The following is a 13,400-nucleotide window of genomic DNA, read 5'->3' on the forward strand; positions in this document are numbered from 1 at the left end:
GCGCGAACGCGATAAGAGGCAAATAATCAAAACCGAAACCGATCGTCAACCGTTTGCACAATTGTTACATAAATGTACCCGCTAACGATTGCTAAAGGATGCGGGAACGCGGCACACGAACGGAGGTCAATTTCATCAACGACGCCCTTCGGAAGACCTCGTCAAATGGGACCGGTATTCAAAATAGTTCATTGAGAATGGTTCCTTCCAGCACGGCGAAGGTCGCAGGGTATCTTATTTGATTGTCGTGGGTTGAGTTGTGATTCTTTCGAGGGAAACCATTTGAATGTTTGTTGGTGTTGAATGAATCATTACAGTTTGGATTTTTTTTAAAGATTGATTTTTTCTTTATTTAACGTGATTCTCTCATAATTATTGCTTGGAATCATTTGTTAAAACCCCTGTTGTCCAGATTGCTTTGATTCTTAATTTATTTTTACTTTGAATTATTTTTATAATGAACGATAGGGATTTCCTAATCTTGTGCAGAAAAGCTTTATTTTTCAAATTTCAATAGTTCATTTACGAGAAAGCCGTTTGGAGGCCCTATTTCCATTATTTATTTCAGATTTCCAAAGAAAGAAAACCACAAGCGTAGCAGTGCATTTTCTCGCCAAACTGCTATAAAGCTCTTAAGCAGCGTAAGCGCTGAAACATGTAATCAATAAACCAATGCATCACTGTTTATCAAACATGAGTTATGCGCATTGATGACACGTTTTTAAGTTTGTGTTTGAGTTCACAAAAAAATCATTACACTAAAGATCCACTAAACAGCGCACAAGTTATTTTACATCGTTTAAGCAGATTAACTAATAATAACTAATTGATTGCATATCTTACTAAAGGAACACATAATTACCTATTTAAAAAAAGTAGATATCACTAACAGTTCACTAACCTAATCTGTTAAAAAGCTCTTAAGCAGCATAAGTGCTGCTATCTGTGATCAATTCTCCAATTAATGAATACATTAATACATCGAAATTTTTCAATTATGATTTCTTATCATGTTTTAAATTAAATATCAGGTCATGGTCTTGAAGAGATGCTAACTACAGTTCAGATAGCGGTACCATTAAGTCTCGGGGGAAAATGTTTACAAATGAAGATCCACAAAACAGCATACAAGCTCCAGTTCAACAAGGCGGACCACATGGTCTCTGAACACAATTTACAATATAAAAGGACGCTTTATTGATGGTTTAGTGTACGTTTGTCTGTTCTCATTTCGCGCACCACACAAATCATCGCCGGCCACGAATGAAATAAAATCATTACCGACGGTAGACGGTGCCCATCAATTCAAGGTTATTGGTAACTAAAAAGAAAGTAAGAAAGAAACCAAGCTCCAAACACACACATACAAACCCGATCGAGAGTAAACATATTTCTACCCCGTAACCTCCTGCCCTAATGGCCCCGTTAGGTCACGAAACTCGCTATCACCGCCAACACCGCGCTCTGGCCAAAAGTCAAACATTAACGATACCCCGTGAAGTAATCGAAAACATCGTTTCGCTCCATAGTGCTTCTTCCATCGCCACACTGTTTGTGTGTGTGTGTGTGTTTGGTTGCTCCCGACAGACAGTTCGGAACGGGCAGACAGACAGACAGACAACCGTAACGGACAGAATTTCGCACTGGTTCTTCGCAAAACCTGTTGGGATGATCGGCCCCCGTGTTCCCGGGGGGGTGCCCGGGTGGGTGAACCGGGGGCTCACCATGGAGGGGGAGGTTATTTCGAACTTTCCATTACGATGGTAATCGTTCCCGTAGCGCAGTCTGCAATGCACATTTAAACCGTGTTTAGTGCGGTGTGTGGTGGGACCGGGCAATGGACGGGCCGAAGGGCCAAAAGGAGCGGGGAAATTGTTTTTCCGCTTTTGGTCTCATAAAATTAATCGTTTTACAGTCCAATAAAATGGATCGGGTTAAAATTTCATCACAAAATGCTCTCCGAAATACACTCACACCAAAACCACGGCTACACACGCGCTACGTTGGCGCACATTCACCGATCAGCTATCATCGTATCCCTTTTCTGCTCCACCCTCCCCAACCCCACGCCACCCGGCTTTCCCCAAATAATCCCCCGCCCTGGCTGCACCAATGCGCGAAGCAAAACCAAAATTGCATTATTCATTCGGGTTTAGTTAATCCAAATCGGCGTAGGGTTTCATCGGCTTGCCCTCACGCTGCCATTTATCTCTTTTCGGGTGGGGAGTTCTGAACCCCCCAAACCAACTATCATCACCATCATCATCACCCCTTCGGGTTTCTTACCCACACATGCACCGGACACATAAATTAGTTTCAAATTGATTACGGGAAAACACACGTCGGGATGCAGTTTTTCCGGGCGATGGTGTGTGATTGGTTTTGTGGAGAGGGGGGAGCGGGGAAGGAGGAGATGGGCAGGCTGATGATTAAAACGATCCCAAACGATCCAAACACAGAAGAACACCAAACAGAAAAAAAGCTCATCATCACACATACGCACACGGATAGCAATGGATTTGCATGAAGGAGAATATTAGCCTCCAAAAATTATGATGCTCCTCCCCCCCCGTTCCCTTTACTTTTTACTCATCACCCAAGGGGTGGAAAATTTGTTGAAAATCAAATTTACAAACTGCTTTCCGGGTGCGTGAATTGCGAGCAAATTTGAATGGATTAGCGCTTCAGCCGGTCTCAAATTGCATCCTCCCCTCCCCCCGTATTCACTTTAAGCCTTTTATCGGTCGAGCTCCGTCCGATTGTGACGCTTATTCGACCGCGTTTGGACGAGTTTTACGAACGGGGATTAGTGCGATTATTAATTAAAATCCGATATTATGTGTGCGATTATGAACGATGATCGTGTAGTTTAGCTGCGACGGTAGTAAATGGCCGCGAGAACGATCATTTATGGTAAGTATTCGCCATCGCTGATAAGACAGTGGAATGCTTTTCACAGTTTAAAACACATCGATAAGCGCCCATACTGTGGGGAGCGGGTTGTGTATGTGTACTAGCTGTTCAGAGTGACTATTCGTATAAATGCAACTGCAGCCTGCACTACGGTTGCATCAATCGTGCGAGTGCATTCAATCAGATCAGTTCCGGTTCTATCCATCGTTTCTCGGTGAGTAAAGGCCACCCTGGTACGCCTGGGGCACATTCCACCGAGAGCCCCGATTAGCGGCAATAATCTATTTCTCATCATCTTTCAGCGATGAAATTGCTGTGGTTTGTCGTGTTTCTGCTGGCCCTGGTTTGTGCGGCTTTCGGGCAGGAATGTCCGCAAGGTTTCGAGCAGCAGCAGGGCCAATGTGTAACGAAGCGCCCCGTTCATGGCGAATGTCCCGCCAACTCCAAGTACGACCTCAACAAGAACCTGTGCGTTTACACGTAGTACGTGCACCCAATTCCCGCCGTCCGATGGGTAGCGATGGTGTGTGATTGAATAAATTTGCTCGAAACACACGAAACTCCAACGCCATTCGCTACGTACGCTCGGTCCAGCGCCATCGTGCGATGTACCGTGGGACAAAACTTTTCATGCACGCCACACCAAAAGTCCCCGGGGCTGATCCGAAAGTGTTGATAGAATGTTGAGCTTTATCCCTTTTTTTTTTCTTTCGCCAATGGACAGCGGCACTTGTGGGGAATAGCTGCATCTCGCCGCGGGTTAAACCGAGTGGCGATCGTCGCAGCTGCACGAAACTTTGCACAGCGTATTAACGTGGTTAATGGAAGGAATTCGGTGTTTACCATCGGATGAAAATCGTCTCCGCATCTGCCGAGCAACTGGACAATTTCCACGAAATTGTGGGCAAACAATTCTTCTTTCGTTACTGAACAATGGCAACACACAACATCTCCCTTAGATGGGTGCTTTATTTCTAGTTGTGAACACACAGGTTAACTTTCGCGCTGTAAGTCGATCCCTTCGGGCAGTCGCCGTGCACTGGGCGCGGGCTGACGCACTTGTTGTTCTGCGACTTGAAGCCTTTCGGGCACGCATCACCAGCAATCATGCCGACGAGCGCGAGCAGGAAGGTGATGAACCACAGGAATTTCATTTCTAAATGGAAGCAAAATAAGCGATGAGTATTCGGCAACTGTTCACTCGCAACATAGCGAAACTTACTCGAAATGTAGTTGTTTTCTTGGGTGGATGTTTTTTGGTGGTGCGTTGCAGCAACTTGTTCAACTTTGGCTATGCCGTTCGAAACGATGTGTTGATGCTTTTATACCAGCACGGTTTGTTATGATTACAGGCAGGCCGAACAATAATTGGGCACATTGGTGGGGGGGATGTTTTTTCGGCTATAGGGAAGAAATGTTTGTGAGCCATTATCAACATGTATGAAATAATCATGCGAAGCCGTTTTCTCCGGCAGTACCAACAGCTGTTCTTGACCCACTGATAACAGCGAACGATTGGTAAACATTGAGTTCCAGCTAGAATATGGTAGGCAAAAAAAGGGTTGCGCAATCGTTGTTTATGCTTGTGATGAAAATGGGCAATCTTTTGTTTGTGTTATCATGTAACATATAAGCACATCTAAGCTGCTTAGAACAATGCTGCATAAAAAAAATACATTTCCAAAAACCGTTTCGGCCAATTCAAATTGTGAACTTCGCTACTGCCATCTGTTGGAATCAACCGAGGAAATAAACCTGAAGGTATGCAATGAATGTGTTACTGTTTACAACGAGAAACGCCCCGATTGTATGCAATACGCAACACATCTTTCTCGTATTTTTTGAAATCATTGCCGTATTTCGTATTTAAACAAATTATCATCATAAACAAATTTCATTATTTAATTATCAAAACAAATACCTCAGTAAACTGAATAATGGAGTGTCGGATGCATTATTCTTGTGTTTGATTTCCTCCCAACTACTCGAACTCGACCACGGGTGCCAACTACTCGAATGGTCTTTGGGTGCTGGAATGCCAGACGAATGCTGTCAAACGTGCCAGCTGTCAGTTTGTTGTTATTTTTTTGTAGCAGGAAAATAATCGTGAACCGTGTTTGCGTGAAAATTTCGGGGTCCGTAGCACGGTAAAAATGCTGGCTTCCCGTGCACTTTTGGTCGGAAGACTGCTGGCTCGTGGAGTCGCTGCCAAGAAGGTGAACCCCACTGGCCTTCGCAACCAGATCGTACGCCATGGACACGAGTAAGTGAATCAGACGGGATCGATAATTCCTCCGCATTTCATTATGTAATTGTTTTGTTTTTCCTTTCTATCACGCCGGCGAATCCTTGCTGTGGTTACAACGGGCATTATTGGAACATCAATCTCCGTCTTCCATATCCGCATTATACGGACACAATTGGTTTCATGAAATGGCAGCTGGTCTTATCGAGTAAATGGTCCGAAGCCGGAGTTGCTGGCTCGGGTTGGTGCGCAAGTTGCCGGAGGTTTCATGTGGTGGTGGATTCTTTGGCATCTGTTCCACGAATACGAACACATTACGGTAATTATTGATTAGAGGCCGTTTTCAAATTCGCCAAGCAAGTGATAATGTTGCAACTTGTGTCAATGTTTTAGGGTGAATTCGAATATCCCGATCCGTCTTCGTGGACCAACTCTGAGCTGGGTATACCGTCAAGTGATTTGGACGAGTAAAGTTCACTGCCAGCAAATCCGTTTTCCATCCTTGGTTTTAGAACATCCATCAGATTCGGTTGTAAATAAACAGTGGCGGCTGTAGCGTAAACTGAAACTGGTGTTATAGCAATTGCTTGATTCGGGTTACAGAAACAATTTAAACGATTTGGCGGTAAACGTATCAATAGTTGAACACTTTGAATGGCGAAAAGAATTTTGTTACTTTTGGAATGCTCCTTACTAAAGTTAAAAAACGACAAAAGTTAGAGACATCTCACATCAGTCGAAACAATAGCAGAAGTTGAGTTTAGATCTAGCGATAATGAAAATTAGTTAGCTATTCTAAAGATTCCTATAGATAGAGCTACCAGATGGAGCGGTCCGGTGGCATATTTTTTAACGGCGCCAGACATGATAGGACCGGCTCATATTCCCATCTAACCCAATCCACCGTAGCAAAGACTTGAGAATCCGCCAAAAGGGTTGTAGACTAAATTTAATTGATTTTCCTTTGAAAACTATTACACTTTACCTGAATTGAGTAATTCAGCCATTTTTTCAGACATCGCAAAGGGTTGGTCAGTTGAAATCGTATTTGTTCTTTTTAGCCTATCGAACTACGTTCTGTTGAAGCTCTCAAATTCCTTACACCCAATTAGTAAGATCTATTTGCCGCTGAGTGTACCAATAGTAATCAAACATAATTAAAAGTATATAAAAAATTGGAGCACTACAACATTTCGATCATGAATAAAAGGTAAGTTTGTAGACAGTTTACACCTTGTGCCTGAACTAGATCTAGATCTAGCTTCATTTAATATACAGGTTTTATGCTATATGCTTCACAACCTTCACAACCGTAGAAATAAGTATTGCAATATTAATTTCAAATGTGGTGTGAGAATTCTGGCGCTAAAATATTCCATACGTTGACATTTACGTTAGGACAAAAATTTTACCTTTCCCTAACTTCTTATAACTAGAGATCATCCATCGAACGTGGAAAACCAATTCTTATCTGCGATCTATATCGGCAGAACGAATGAAACAAGATTACTTACTTACCAACGATTACAATCTTGCGAATCAATAGAAAAAAGTGCGAACAGCTATATGAAATACTTTTGATAAACTTGACCGAAAGGATTTTTTCGTGAAACCGCCAGCGATTTCAACGAAAGGAAAGAAACGAAGCAAGGTATTATTTTATGGATAAAAAAAATCTCCAAAATACAATACAAATGTAAATGTGGATTTTTTTTAAACTCACCTCGGTGGGCTGTCTTCATACGACTTGAAATAAACAATTTATTGTAACTTTTATTCTGATGTACCGGGATATGTTATGTGAAATATGTGTACACCCACATTCAATTAACTAACCTATCCTGAAAATATCCAAACAAACCAGAATTGTTATCTAATCTACATGCTGAAGTCATAAGAAATATGATTATCATATCTTCCGCTTCCATGACCTCATCGACGGTCTTACCGGGAAAGCATTAAGCAGCAATATGTTCACCTCACGCCACGGAAAACTCGTCTTGAGCGTGTCAATCACCTGATTGGGTGGTGTGGGTGGTCGAAAGCTGCCCATTGACTATTAGAAAAGTGTTTAGCAAATGACCAGACCAGCAGACCATTTTCTTCCCATCAATCTTTGTCCAGTGTTAAACCGCGCGCCGCTCCAACGAACGAACTGTTCAAGGCTAACCGTTCATATGTGGTACTTGGATTCCCTTCAAGGCAAACAATATCATCTTCCTCCAGGATGGTGCTGACGGACATCTGATATCTGTCACCGTCCACCATCGATTAGATGTCCTTCCTCTGGATGGGATGGAATGGGAATGGGTATCTTCGCTTGGGAGAATATTGGTTTCGATCAGATCCGAGGGTCAACCGGCAGTCGGGATCTAATTGAATAAATTACTCGATTATTGATGACCGGGCCAATGTTGGCTAGGGGACGGCATTCCTGTATCGGTCGTTCGTGGAAACGGACAACCTTACCACCGCCGTCCGCTAGATTTCTATACTTATTTCGCTATTAAAGATTGACGAAAATAATATTCCATCGTCTTTATTCGTTCCACCGGGAATCGGTGCTCTTTCGCTACGAAATTGAATCCCACTCTGGGAGGGGTAATGTTGAAGCAAGATTATTCACTCCACCCTGCTTAAAACGCCGGTCTATTATTGAAAAGTGTTCACTTACCGTTGTGCGACGAGAGCCGACCATCGTCTTACAATAAAGATTTATATGGGTTGTCGTCAAAAATTCGCATGGTTTATGTATGAGCGTAGGACAACAACTCGCTGTAAGGCGTTCGCTTCCGGTGCACGGGATTTACATTATTTATTTTCACTTCCAAGAATTATTTTCAATACGAAATACACAAACGGCTAGAGCGTATAACACTGTCAGCAGCTTCGCCGCACAGGCTATTCGCCCGATGCTGCTGCTCACTTGTAACTGCCAGATATAACGGCAAATGGTTGAAAGCGGACATTTGGACAAGTCAGCAGTCGGGGGTATTTTTTTTTTAAATGTATGACCTTTTCGACTCGAATAAATTTTCACTACCAACGGACTCCCCGAGCGGGACATTTAATGTGCACGGTTGGCAAGAATTAGCCACTTCGACACAGAACCCAGACACACGTCTCACTCGAAAGTTGCCGAGCACAGGGAAAGCGCAAGCGATAAATTAGATCTACGTTTTGGAGTAAATTAAAATGTTCAATTAAAAGCACCACTCGGATATCCAGTACCACTGTCGGCACTCGATAAATCCTCGATAATCGATAGATACCGTGGCGAATGGGACAACCCTCCGGATGTGGTTGCAACAGACGAAAACCCACCGAAAAGGCCAACCTCAAAAAGGAAATGGCGATACTGGAGCGGCTAAGTAGTTCTTAATTTGTCGAAATCGTAATCGACAGGATCAGCAATACATGGTCGTGGTGTGTGTTTGTGTGTACTACGGTGGTGTTCTGCTGCACAGAGTTTTCCACCGTCCAGGCCGTGGGTCAGGTGAACAAACGGTGACGATTTTCGGTGAAAGTTGTTCAATTAAATTTTGCTTTTAATGCATCCGTTCGTCGTGCAGGTTGGAAACACGGTGTGAACCGAGTGCTGTCCTACAGTCCTGGGGTTACCTGAATGGCAGATTTGTGGACTATAGATTACAGCTCGTGGTTACTCGCTCCATCGGAGCAACAGAAGTCGAGGGTAGTTTTATTTTCTGGAATTGAGTATGTTTGGTTTATTTATTGGATTGATTAGGAAGTTTTACAGATTGAGTTTTGTTAGGACACACAATTGGATGTCTAGTTCGATGTCATCGTGATAGATGGGATAGTGATTATCCTGATTGTTTTATATTTCAAACGTGCTAATTAGTCGCGTACGAACTATTGTTGGTAATTTCATATTATTATCATATCATTTGATATTATTAAATATTTCACATTATTATATTTTAAAGGTATTTTATATTAGCTAAAAACTAAACGCAGGCAGGAAGGTATTTTATGTCTGCCTAAAGCAGTTCAAATCTACTGTTAGGTTGTACAGTTTTGTGTTTTGCGTTAGGTAGTAAAATACTAATAGGACGAGTCAGTCATTTTGCAATAAAATAACACATTAAAAATTTATTACACAACATATTAAAACTACCACAGCTCTTCAGGACATTTGAGGACACGTCTGCTCGCTAGGGTGGCCGCGTTAAAAGAGAGCTTTTATAAATGGAGGCGCGCGCAGCCGAAGGTAGCCGAACGCAACCGCATACCTCGGTAGCTGTCACGTGTCAACACGATGACAGGACCGAGTAACGGCAAGTAACGCTGCGCGCTCACGGTGTATAGAACACCTTACACAACATACAGGATCTTCTGTTCAGCGCAAAGCAGTTCTTTCGTGTGATACTGTGAACTCACTTTAACTGACTCAGGTCTCAATTTTATCCACAAAACAGGTTGCTGACAAGCACTTTCGTGTGTTTCTGCTCCTCCATACAGATCAACTATTCCATAACCATTGGCAAAGGATTCAACTTCAAAGCAAAAATTGATTTCGCTAATTTTTAAAAGCTAAGTTTGAAGGACTCTGGTGGTCTCTACACGGATTATTAATGATTTATCAGGTTATTGTTCAAATTGATCAGTTCAAACCTAGAATATTGTCCAGTTTGCCCTTAGTAAACTATGTTCTAGCCTGCCTCGATAAGAATCCAAGCGTCAGTCTGAAAATGTGACGCTCCCAGACACAATCCACCCTCCATCTCGGCCACACTGACACTTACGGTTTACTCTCACCCGTTCCATTGTATAATCCATGTCCTTTTTAACCGTGGATGTACATCGATTCGATTTCACAGTGGTCGAACTTGGACAGGTTTCAAAGAATCTATTCGTCATTTCGACATCATATATGTTCGACTACAAGTTTAATTTGTTCTCCAGTCCGCATCTGTCTTAATCTTCATTAGCTGCTCAACATTCTACGCAAGATTTGTGCAATTAAGAAGTTTTCGAAAATTCGCGATCAAGACTTAATTGCATAAACAACAAAATAGTTGGATCTCAACAACTTGGTTTGTTGATAAATAACACGAACAATTCGAATAACAGGCGAGAGTATCACAATAGTTCAGAATGGAATATGATGGTAGAGGACACTCTTAGCCTCCGTCGAGAGGAACATGCTCAGAAGGATATTTACACGGTATGTGTGGAAGGAAAAAGGAGGAGCTGCTACAATGATGAGTTCTATGAGCTGTACGAAGAACTTACTGCCGTAAAGTGGATTAGACTCACCAGACTCCGGTGGGCTGTTCACGTCATGAGAATGACACCGGACGACCCAGCCTGCAAAGTCCCTTTAGGTTGTCCACATGGACAGAGGAGACGTGGACGCCTACCAGAAAAGCCTGGGATAATGGATTGGCAGACGACGGTGCTCGACCTGGGGTCTCATAGTACAGTATGCCTTACATGTTGTATTTCGTTTTACCAAGTATTTGAAATTTTTAGAGCTCGTAGAACAAACAAATGTCATAGTTCCAAGTAAGTAAAAAAAGCCTCTCCCTGTCTCCTTCCGAGAAAGGGAAAATATTTTCCACTCAGTTGATACTTCGCTTTCTAGTTTTCATCATATTTAACATCATATTTAACGGGTACTTTGGAATCGTTTAGTACCCAGAGGTTCCTTAAACCTTTGTAGAGTTCCAGTCAGAGGTGTTGAGTTGCACAGTCTAGCAAAGTTGTTGTCATTTGTGACAAGCGAATAGACTAATACTCTATAAGTACTTACTCTATAACAAAGTCATTCAGATCTCTGACTATCGGTGGTCGTGTCCATTTTTAAACTATTATGTGTTGAAATTCATCATTTCATTCATTTTTCGAATCATTTTTATACTAACTGTATAATTAAAAAAATTATTTATGTTTGCAAATAATGCAAATTTAATCAGTTTCACATAAGAAATAGCCCCCTCGTAATTGCTACAACAAATGCTCGCTCTTTACTCTGAGTTTCTCGCAACTTATATGGATGAAATATGGAGCAACCAGTGGTGTATTGGTAGCGGCGCCGTTCTTCACACGACAAGACCGCTCTAAAATCCCATCCCGACCAGTCCTCCAAAGCAAGGACTGACTATTCGGCTACGTGGTAACTAGTAAGTCTAGTAAGCCGGAAATGGCAGGCATGACCTTAGAAGGTCGTTACGCCAAGAAGAGAAAGAGAGAGAGGATCCTCCAACGGAATTGACTATACACTGAAGAAAGTGTTTATCACAACTAGCATCTGTCTGGATAGAAAGTCTGGAAATGCAATCACAACCAGCACACACTAACCGTGCCCAATTCTTTCCCGTACACCGAACCCGATTCAATGGGCAAACAAAGTCGCGTATAACTTTCCTAAGCTCTTGGGACGAAAGAGTTTTCCCAACCCGAAGTGTTCCTCCAAACTGTGAACCATTGTTGGGAGGGAGGCTCCTACCCCGCCACACCGCGTGCTCCTGAACTTTGTTTGATAAGTACCACGGAACCAGAATGGAACGTGCACAAACGAACCTTTCGAATAGAAAGAAGCCCAACCTGGGTGTCTTTCCGTATGCTCACCAAGGGGATGCAACACGAGTTCGTATAAGCATTAAAATCGATACACCCGGCGCTGTCGGTTTTGGGGGCTACGGGAAAAACTTGCACTACCATCCCCGTACGAAATGAGAAACTAAGTATCGAATAAAATTTATGCACTTTTGATGAATTTATAGCACTACAACCACCATCCACCACCATTTTCAATGGATTCGGAAGCTTGCTGGTTTTTTTTTGTTCCACCCCCGTGGGGATTACCGGATCTTCCCGGTGGGTCTTTCTACATCCCAATGCACAGCCGTACGGTACCAGCTGCATTGCAACTCGCATTCGCACCGTCGCCAAACTTCTGCTGCCGAGGCTTATCGCTGACGAGGTTGTTGAACGTTGGCGACAGTACGGTAATGAGAAGTAAAGCGCCGTCCAGCGCTTAAACCGTTGTGCTCGACTCGGCCATATAAAGCGGATAAACACATTTTCGTCCCCATTCTGCCACCCGGGAGGGAGGGGGGAAACTCTCTGTAGAGTGTGGAATTGGATTTATTCGATGGCGTTCGAATGCGAGTTGAAAGAGTGTTGCGTTGCCTGCCAAATGGTTGGTACTGCTGAAATCATCACGGTTGGTGGGTACTTTTCTTCATCCGTTCGTTGCCATAAGTCGATATTGGTTCGTAATGTGGTGGGCAAGAAATTTTACACAATCCATCCAAACTGGCAAATGTTTGGCCATGGCACGATAAGGGCGCTCCGTATTCTTAATCCAGTTGCCGGTAGGTTTGGTAATGGGTTTACCGCCACCGAGGTTTTAAGCATTAAAATGGGGCGGTTTCGGCTGGAGGCTTAAGCACGCCGGCGAAATGATTTTACTTGACAAAAGCTCAACCGGGAGCCACAACAATGCGCCAAAACCGCCCCATGAATCACACAACCTATCGCTGCGAGCAATGATTAAAAATGTCAATTTTTCCGTGTACGGTGGCGTGTAGTAAATTATTGTTTGCTGCTGTGTGGTTAAAAATTATTGTTTAACATTAACCAAACCCATTGTTCGTGTTTTGTGTTGTTGCTTTTCCGCTTTAAACAAAAACGCTTGTATGATTAATGCACCGGAATGCGGGTCACGCAAAACAAATGCTGCTCTATTGCATATTTGCTGTGCGCGTGCATGACAAACGATCGATCCGTTGAAAATCCAAACCCTACTGTCGCATGTGTATAATTTATTTCTTTCGGTACACTTTTGCCACTGCAGTTCGCCACTTGCTCGAATCAATTCATCTCACTAACAAAACAGATGAAATTAAATCGATTTATAAATAAGAGGATAACGAAATTAAATTACCCAACATGAAAGCAAAAAAAAGAAAACAACAACATTGAAAGCTTCTCAACAGTACGCGGCGTTTTTCGTATAAAATCTCACACACGCCCACCCAGCAAGATGTACATGGGTAAATGATTCGCGTTGGTATGAAACACACGGAACACGCAAGCCCCACCGTTCGATACGGTTGCAAAATTAAAGAGGATATTTTAAGAAAATCCACTTTCGGCTGCGAGCCCTCGAAACGAACCATCAAACCAAGCCGGTTCCTATAATTCACCCAACAACTTACACAAACACACCCCGTCCCGATACGCCGATAAGGCAGGCCAGCAGACGGGG

At 42.9% G+C, this 13,400-nt stretch overlaps 2 protein-coding genes across 2 annotated transcripts; one reads left to right on the forward strand and one right to left on the reverse strand.

The window, feature by feature from the left end:
• Nucleotides 1–3,887: 3,887 nt before the first annotated feature.
• LOC128709309 (uncharacterized) lies at nt 3,888–4,067 on the reverse strand. Its single transcript, XM_053804296.1, has one exon. The coding sequence runs from the start codon at nt 4,065–4,067 to the stop codon at nt 3,888–3,890; it is 180 nt and encodes a 59-aa protein (XP_053660271.1).
• A 999-nt stretch (nt 4,068–5,066) lies between these two features.
• LOC128707698 (NADH dehydrogenase [ubiquinone] 1 beta subcomplex subunit 2, mitochondrial-like) lies at nt 5,067–5,629 on the forward strand. Its single transcript, XM_053802656.1, has 3 exons — nt 5,067–5,176; nt 5,354–5,477; nt 5,552–5,629. The coding sequence occupies exons 1-3, from the start codon at nt 5,067–5,069 to the stop codon at nt 5,627–5,629; spliced, it is 312 nt and encodes a 103-aa protein (XP_053658631.1).
• The last annotated feature ends 7,771 nt before the right edge of the window (nt 5,630–13,400 follow it).

The sequence above is a fragment of the Anopheles marshallii genome, chromosome 2, assembly GCF_943734725.1.
Source record: "Anopheles marshallii chromosome 2, idAnoMarsDA_429_01, whole genome shotgun sequence".
NCBI classification, from domain to species: Eukaryota; Metazoa; Arthropoda; class Insecta; order Diptera; family Culicidae; genus Anopheles; species Anopheles marshallii.